The sequence below is a fragment of the Nansenia antarctica genome (assembly GCF_963989245.1).
Source record: "Nansenia antarctica genome assembly, chromosome: 3".
Taxonomy (NCBI): Eukaryota; Metazoa; Chordata; class Actinopteri; order Argentiniformes; family Microstomatidae; genus Nansenia; species Nansenia antarctica.
The window spans coordinates 24,508,170-24,517,580 of record NC_137688.1 but is presented as its reverse complement, the minus strand read 5'-3'; the positions used below and the strand labels follow the sequence as shown (position 1 = coordinate 24,517,580).

Below are 9,411 nucleotides of genomic sequence, written 5' to 3'. Positions count from 1 at the left end.
GTGTGCTTACTGCTTACCCCTGGCTCATGTGCCATCCAGTAGCACTGTTTATAGACTTCCACTGGCACAGATCTCTCATGCGAACCAATGACGTCATAGGTCTATGGTCCAAGTCCCTGAAAACGGGGAATGGGTGAATTCTGCCACCTAGTGGTCATATATGGCCAATTCTTTTATTTTATTATTATTATATTTTTTTCTACAAATGTCATACATAACCCAAATAGGGGTTAGGAGGAATCTTTCCAATGAGATTATTTCTAGCTCAACAGCTAAAAAAAAGTGCTGGTGCACTTGAGAGCTAGATGTTTTGGCCTCTGAAGAACAAGCTATTTATGTTGAAGTGTTTGAAATCAGTGTTTGAAATCACAGCCAATGTGGTCAATCCAAACGACTTTCACAAATGCACAGCTATTAAGCCTCTGCACACAACAGTTGAAATGTAAATGATGCTAGAGATTTAAATACCACCTGTATTTTCCGTGTTATCTATGTTTTAATAGACATAGCAGAGTCCATCATTAATCAAGTAAAAATGTATTTCTCATGAATAAGGACATCGTTAACAAAACCAGCCACATTGTTTTACTATTTGAAAGGGGCAAGTTGCTGGAACTTTGCTAATGGCCATCGCAAAAAAATTAACAAGCTGACTCAAAATGCAGCTAATTTTGAATTAAGAACATTTAAATATACACCCTCCTCTATTGACTGATCAATGACACATTCACTGTGGAACTTGAAAGATCCAGACACGAGAGGTCTAGTATGCTTCTATTAGCAGCCTTCACAATTACTAGTTTTATACAAGTTCTCCTGCTTCTACGGGAAATGATGCCATATACCATCCTCAAACCAAAAAAGAAACCTTGTTTTAGACATTGATCATAGCTGTTTTGTGGAGTATAAGAGACAGATTTCCCTAGCCAAGCTTACATCATGATTCAAGTCATGAAACACAGAGCAATGGAGAGGTACACAGGAGAAAACTGTTAAGGCACTTTAATGGCAAAAAGCATCACCTGAGACATACATGAGCAATACACTAAGACAACAGACAAACCCCTGATACCAGTACATAAGGATTCACATACTATTGGCTTAATTTACACCACAAAGCCAAACCGAACCAAGATGTACTGGGCTGGCATGGTTACACATCTACCATAGTTGTTGAAATAGTTTAATAGTCAGCACAGTATGTTTCAGTCTGGTTCTGTAGTGTGTAAAGCCCTTTACATACACAAGATTTGCACTTTGCCTTAGACACACTAACAACGCCTCATAACACAAAAGGAATTTTGTCATTCAGCCCCAAACATAGCCCAGGGGGCAAGGGGGAAGTTGGAGCTGAAGGTAGCAGAGGAGGGTAGGTGTTGGGAGTTTGAAGGAGGAGAGGAGATAAGCATTACTGAGGTAGAATCTAACACTCTCACATGCCATTGAGTGAGCAACCTCTCAGCACCAGCTGTCAATCAAACACACTTCTTTCATTCTCAAAGGTGTATTTACTTCTAACAAATTGCACACTCCCATTTCTCCCCCCCCTTCCATGCTTACAACTAACATACTGCATATCTGACAGGGGACGATCACTAGGCCTATATTCTAAAGACACAGACAGCTAGAAAAGCATTACATCCCACCATGTTTGCATACTGGCTTGAACTAACCCACACCCGCTTATGTAAATGGTCATGTTCAAATTTTAGTTTAAAGGGTTTAGACAAACATTTATAATACAACAATAATAATATTATCATACTTTCAATGAAAACAATGTCTTGGCAGTAAACCAAAAAAAAAAAAAAAAAAAAAAAACGGAAAAGGAGGGAAAATGACTCTAATGCAGTAGTAGCATCACTTGTGTGTGTTGAACACCAAGGCACTTCGGAACTTCCTGGACGCCTGTGGAAGTTGGGTTCCTGGTTGGACAGGCAGGGTCTCCTCTGGGACAGATTCCATTCCGGCTCCTAACTCATCAGGAAACTGCAAAGCAGAGGGGTGGGTCACAGTGAGACCCTGTTTGAATACTCTTAAAATGCATCATTCCTTCGTCTCTTCATTCAAGAAATCAATCAGCATCTCTTACCTGTAAGGGTATCCGTGGTATTTGGCTCTGAAGATGGACAGCAGCCAGCTGAAGAAGAGCATCACCAGGCCTATCCCAGCAACACACATGACTGCAGGGAGAGAGGAGGGAGTTTGACAACTCTCAAGGCCAATGCTAGCCTGGGCAGGCACCCTCCTGGTAAGTGCTTGTGTGAGGTTTTCCACAGTACTGGGCAGACCTGATCCATGTCAATGGTGTGACTATAGAAGCAGCTGAAATTCATCTTTATTCTTAAGGTAATGATCCGAGGGTGGAAATTTGCCTATGACATTACCGTGCAAAGAATGTACAAACAAACATCACCACGGCTCATACCACAGCCTATTATCATAAACAGGCTGGTGCCCAGGCTAAGCCAATGGATCCAGAAACATCTCATTTGAATACCTACCAGAATAACCTCAGAGAGCAACCCTAACCCTACTGTAATGACACAACATACATCATTTGCCAGATATGTTGATTTAGAAAGGTTGTGTCAAAGGAAATGTAAAACGACAGTGGTAAAGTCCCTTAGTAGGGTATCGTATGTCACTCTGTGGCGTTCCTATTTTCATTCTCTGAGTTTGTGGTTGCTGTCGTGTTTCACGACGTGTTTCTCAAGGCCGTCGAGTATTGTGTACGAGCTTCAGATCACTGCTGATGATGTGTTTACTACTAAGTTTTACGCTGAGGTGAATTTAAGGCACCTAATGGCTCAAGACACATCAGCATGTTGAGCTCCAACCAAACATGCCCCAACAATCACCCAGTTTATGGTGTATGGGCAGACATAATACATACTCTTCCTTTTGCCGATGTCCAAATCAGACGTAGCTGCCTCATGCAGTAGCACCATCCCCAAGGTAACAGCAGAGTCTGAGGAAAAGGTTAAGGGTCATAGAGAGGCTGTGGTCAATGAGAGCATCTGATGCTCCTCCTCACCCCTGCAGGGTTAGGGTTTAAAGGTTATGGGGTAGGGGTTAGGGTCAGGAGAGACAGTGAAAGGATAAGGGGTTGAGGGTTAGAGGCAAGTGAGAGGGTGCAGTGGTGAGGATAAGGAGTTAGGTGTCCATCACCCATCATTGGGGCAGAGAGTTGGGGATGATCGTGAGTGGTTAGGAGTGGAAGTTAAAATTCAAGGGTGGATAAGAGTCTCACTGGGTGGTCAAAGGATACTGAACAAGAGAACGATGTGAGTCTCTGCCACAAACTGGGCCTGGCTGCTTCCATGGATGTAGCTCTGTAACAAGAAGACGCAGTGTCAAAATGATCTCCACGCACACGCACACGCAGAGACACACAGTCTAGTCTGGAGTGGTGTAAGGAACAAGCTCTCACCACTTGTCCAGTATTGGGGTTCTTGTGGGCATACGGGGGGCCGCGAATGTGATTCCACATCTGGCCTGAGGTCATGATCAGGACAAAGCACTGCCAGATAGAAGACAAGAGAACAGAAAATCAGATATTGCCACACAACAGGCTCTACTGAATCACTAGGCTAGGTTTATTACATCGGAACCGAATTGAATTATGAGACACAGTTGGGTGAGGGAAGAAAAGGAGGGGAGGGTTCAGGGTGGGGTACGAGGGTGATTGTTCCATACCAGAGCAGTGAAGGCCCACACATTCTTGTTGTAGAGGAACTCCAGGTTGTTGCGTCTGAGGTAGGCTAGCCCTCCGATCACAGCCAGCAGGAAACCCAGCATCAGCGGCCCAGCATAGTTAGGAGGGCGGATCACCCTGATCTACAGACACACAGCTTAACTTCAGACCTGACCCTTTCATTGAACCTTGACTAAAACCTGGTTTCAAACTCTGTTTGGCCAAATGATTTGAAAGACTAGACAAAAAGTATTTCACCACCTCCAACCATTAGACAGACACAATATCAAACCACATTTGACATTTCAACGGGGAAAGGTGCAAGGCGTAATGTTCACGGTGTAAGAGAAAAAAAGTCACTGATGTCTCTAGGCTAATGTCAACGGGTCAAAGGTGAAAGGCTTACGTGGACGTCGGTCCTGTCTCCCACCCAGCGGGACAGCTGCTCAGCGGCGAAGCCTCGCACCTGCAGCTCGTACGTGTCTGTGCGCTTGGGCTTCCCTTTGGCCGGGAAGTGGATGAAGGTCGGAGCAGAGTTCATGTTCAACTACAGTATGCAGGGGTTGAAGAAATAGAAAGAAGAAGAAAGAGAAGAAAAGAAAGAAACCCCATGACTGAAAATGATTGGCCTTATCTATTGCGTCAGTCAGACAGTGCCCCTTTCATGTAAGCAAGGATCCATATGACTGAGATCAGTTGCAGTGATTGTAAACTTTAACTCATATGCTATGTCAAGACTCAATGTTATTGTGATGTGAGTTTATATGTGTATTGTGGTATGAATATAACTCCTAAACAAACTAGTCTGACCATTTATACCAATGAAGTATAGTTTCACCTCAATGAGAAAGATTAAAAGATAAATTTCACCTTGTAATAATGACACTGTTAGTTTGTAAACCTATGGTCCACAGGTGACAGAGAGCAATGAAACGTCTTGGAAACATAACGAAAACAAAGTATGTGAAAGATATTACCATTTGGAAGACATCTGAACCTTCATCAAAGTCCACCAACCCAAAGAAGACCTTGTTGGTGAAGGCACTAGAGTAGCGCCAGGAGTTGGCCAAGACATTAAACTCCTCATCTGCCTGCCTGAAACCATACAGTAAAACACAAGATTGCATATACACCGATAATAATAATAATAACAATAATAATAATAATAATAATAACAATGGGGCAAGCTCAACTGATAGCACCTTCAACAATAAGACACCTGTAAAGAGTCACACAGCCTGTTCCCATGTGTCCCCCTCTCATGCAGACTCCCCTGTCCCAAAGTGCCCCCCTCTCCTGCAGACTCCACTGTCCCCAATTGCCCCTCTCCTGTGCCAATGAGGTAACCCCTTCATGATTGCAGACTACTCACTTGCACACTCCACACTGCCGCTGAGGCTGCAGTGCAGTGAACATGATGACAACGGAATAATTGCGCGGTGGAGCCTTGACAAACCGACGGAACTTGTCCCCGTTCATGCGGATCACAGCACGCTTGCTAGCCCAGTCCATCAGCTGGCCCACCTTCTCAGAGAGCAGGGTCTGCGGGAGAACACAGAGGGCAGTGGTCAGGTTAAGGGGGTGTCAGCGGGCAGGGGGAATAGGTTCAGGTCAAATTTCGTGGTATGGTACCTGTACTGTATTAATGACAATAAAGACCATTCATTCATTCATTCATTCAACCAGTTATAATATTGGTGCAACTGATGCTTATAGCTAGGTAGCTAGCTAGCTACTTCTCATAAAATAAGGACATCATGCAAATGCAATGCAGATGCAGAGCTATATATTATTTATCAAGAGATTACGACAAGATGTGCTCGCATGCGATGTGTTACTAGTACTGCAACCGAGTCAAGGTGTTTAGCTCCTAGCAGTGTTCATTGAGCTGACTAGCTAAGCATTAGCTGGACTAGCAGACACACATCTCTGCCCCGAGAAGACCCTCGTTCAATGTTGTTGAGATAGCTATCGTACCATACTCTGAGACAAACATACCTCCTTTTTCTTCAGCCCCTGTCCATTTGAATGCATCTGATAAAATGCTAAGACCAGCGAAAACGAATACAAAAGTTTGGGAATCATTTTTATCCTCTCTGTGAAATACACACACTTCCCGGCTGTCAACAGGTTTAACGCAATGTAGTCCTGTAAGATTTCTATTGGTCGAGGGGGTAAATGCGGAACTTCCGGGCTTCGTAATACAAGGCCCACATTTTTATTTTATTTTTTTAAATAAATAAAAACATGGCTAAAAACATATCATAATGGTGTCTGAGAATCATTTGTAATATAAATCGCAGTGCAAAAGTTATATTTTGCCATATGGAGTACAAACAAAGTATGCGTTTTGGCCACTAGTGAGAATAGATACGTCAGTAATAAGGAGCTTAAGGAGCTTAAGGTTTCCGTAGTCCGTGTCCATGAGGTGTGCTAGGGGATGATAGACGATTGTCTACAGTGGGCTTGTTCATGAGACTGATCGCCTGGGGGAAGTAGCTGTTGGTTAGCCTCTGAGTTTTGGTCCTGAGGCTCTGGAAGAGGCCTCGCCTCTTGGATGCCAACGGTTTGAACAGGCTGTGGTTGGGGTGGCTGGGATCTTTGATGATCCTCCGGGCTTTGCTGATACACCGTTTGTTGTATATATCCTGGATGGAGGGAAGCTTACATCCAGTGATGGATGGCTGTCCGACCACCATCTGTAGTGCTTTGCGGTTGAAGGCAGTGCAGTTGCCATGCCAGGCAGTGATGCACCCAGTCAGTGCCCAATCCTTCTACCAATAAGTCCTGGTGTCAGCAAACCAAAGTCACTGTTAAGCATTATACAACAGTTAGTTCCGACCAAGTAATTTGGTTGGACAAGAGGCATTCCATGAGTTACGATATATAGTATAACAGCACTGGGACTTTTAACTATATGTATCACTCCGCCGCACAGGTGTTCTATTAAATGACCGTTAATTAGACTACATTACGATACAAGTAGCTAGCCACGAAAGTATGCTAGTTTGTGTTCTGGCCTGGGTTGCACCGATTTGGCGTCAGTCATTACTAAATGTAGGCATTTAGTGGTTACTAAACCCCTAGTAGTTACTAGCTAGTTCCAAACTAGTTGTTTACTAATTTCGGTTGCACCACGCCAATCGTTTGTCAATCAGCTAGTAAATACTTAGTAATGCGCACGTTGTTACTAAAAAGACATTGTCACATAAAACGTAGAAGAAGAACATTATAGCCAATCAGCAAGCAAAGCTCTCAAAAAACATTTACAGGAGGCTGCAATCCGTAACTGGACCCTCTAAATCAAAAATCAGATTAAAAGACCCGAACTACCCACTGTACATACTTTATGTTTTGTCCCCCGCCCCCACCTGTGGTGTATGTCCCCACCTGTCCTACCCGCTGTACATACCTGATGTGTTGTTGTATTGTATATCTAGTATTGTTCTTCCCATGATGGATGTATTTTTTATCCTGTAGATAGTAATAGTTATTTGTCTGTATTATCGTGTAGATAGTACTAGTTGTTTTTTTTTCCCCCTGTCTGTCTTACATGTAACGATGAATTGAAAATCAAGGACCCCAATTGAAATAAGCCAGTGGCTTTCTTGGGTTTTTATCCTTTTAGTTGACCTTGTATGTAATATGTACTTTCATGTACCTACTTCTGCAAATCTTCTAATAAAGTTTTCAATCAATCAATCAAAAGCAAAACCCTCCGTTTTTAAATCCTCAGTTTTGACCGCCATTGGCTAAAAGCTGTAATTTGGCTCTACAAGTGTTAATATGTCATTTTATGAAGTTTTAATATGTTTTCAGGCGAGAAAGTAACCATATATATTCACAAAATGTGTCCAGTTTATCAAAATAACCCGTTTATGTATCTGATCTGACGTTTTTTCCCCCACTTCTGTGGGAAACTTCGCTTCCCGTTGCGGAACTATTTTTTCTTGACGGAGCCAAAATAAATGATTAAATAAACAAACAAATCATAATCTGTTCAGTATAATACACTCCCTCTCGTGTGATATTGCTTAAGTTATAGTCATGACCCAGTCAAAAACCAGCGCAACAACAAACAATCTTTCAAACCTCTTCCCTCCTCTCCGCGTCACTAATCACTTTCATAGGTCATAGAGCGAAGTACACATTGATGCCTTCTTTAAAACAGATTTTTTTAAACAAGCTGGTAAACACCGAACACAATGGAATGAGTAAAACCTAATGCAAAAAGTACTGACTTAAAAGGTGGGTAAAGCTGAGTATACTTGGTATACCCACGACAACATCACAGTATCTATTAGACATTGTCTATTAGACAAGTTTAGTCAGCTTTACCCACCTTTTCTTCACATCACATCACTATTGTGTGGATATTACAGGGGTACTGATGTGCTTTTAAGGCTTTAGTAAACAATTATTAGATTATTTTTTTTCTGAGTGGGGCAGTCCCACTCATATTTTTCTTTTTTTATAAACAGACAGTGGAGGTTTTGACAGGAAGGATGGGTGAGAGAGAGAGAACGGAAGACATGCAGGATATGTCCACGGCCGGAATCAAACCCTGCGGTTACGTGGTCAACACTTTACCTGTTACGCCAACAAGCACCCCAGTAAACACATTTTTAAAAGAGCAGTCCAATTAACTATGACACTATAACATGCAAAAGTTAACATTCTCAACATACAAACTGTAACTTCACTTCCCAAATGTGTCTGTTGGCAGCTTGATGTTGCTAGCTTGAAAAGATTATGGATTACATCAGATTTTGTGCCAAAGAGATGTACTTGAAGCAAGGGTGGTGGAACGAGCAAAGGGAGCTGCAGAGGCTAGATGATTAGCAACAACATGTAATTGCCCTGAGGGACCAGCTCAGTGTGTGTGTGCGTGTGTGTGTGTGTGTGTGTGTGTGTGTGTGAGAGTGTGTGTGTGCGTGCGTGCGTGCGTGCGTGCGTATAGCATGTGCACGTGCATGTGTTCTTGATAATTGTAAGACAGCCTTCCTCATGTTCAATGGCATGGAGGATGTCAAGGTGTCATTACCGTTGCGCGTATCCCCTTCCAGTTTGATGAGCCACGTGAAGAGAGAGGTTTCCCTACCACCCCATTAGCCTCTGGTTCTATTGCTGGTGGAGCTATGATGAACCATATCATCTCTTCACGTGAGACACAGGTACAGAACAGTACAATGCAAACAGCTTGTGTGTTGTACAATCAAGCACTGAGGTGCTAATTGTGTATTCAAACAGCACTAACTGAACTGTCCCCGTTTCCAACCAGTCTGAGAGGCAACGACACCAGATCCAGGAAGGGAAGCTGAGCCAGAGGAGAAGAGGCCCTGAATATTGCATGGCACAAGGTCAAGGGAGACATGGATTGAATGACTCCTACAAAAGGCAGGAGATGAAGGGGCTGCCCTCAGAGCGTCGCAGGTGAAGAGACGCTGAGAGGTTAGACCCGAACGATGAGACACTCAGGAGGGCAACCGCGGTATTTTTGGGGGTCTCTTGTGATTTTGGAGTGAGATTAAGTAAACGCATCACCACCATAGGTCTGAACTGCCACCTTTCCTCGTCATGTGTACAACATGACGTTTTTTGGCTGTTGCTCTGATGAAGTGGTTGAGGCACCGGCACCGGCACCCCAGGAGGTCTTACCTACCTGGATCATGATCTGTTGTCTGTGTGCCTGCATCTCTATATGCTTGTTACTC

General features: G+C 43.3%; 1 protein-coding gene across 1 annotated transcript; it reads right to left on the bottom strand.

The window, feature by feature from the left end:
* Window positions 1–993: 993 nt before the first annotated feature.
* Window positions 994–5,828, bottom strand: magt1 (magnesium transporter 1). The gene is made up of 10 exons (XM_080526444.1): window positions 5,696–5,828; window positions 5,070–5,239; window positions 4,675–4,792; window positions 4,104–4,244; window positions 3,700–3,840; window positions 3,434–3,523; window positions 3,272–3,335; window positions 2,897–2,971; window positions 2,093–2,183; window positions 994–1,989 (listed from the first exon to the last, which is right to left on the bottom strand). The coding sequence occupies exons 1-10, from the start codon at window positions 5,780–5,782 to the stop codon at window positions 1,974–1,976; spliced, it is 993 nt and encodes a 330-aa protein (XP_080382570.1). The 5' UTR covers window positions 5,783–5,828; the 3' UTR covers window positions 994–1,973.
* Window positions 5,829–9,411: the final 3,583 nt, after the last annotated feature.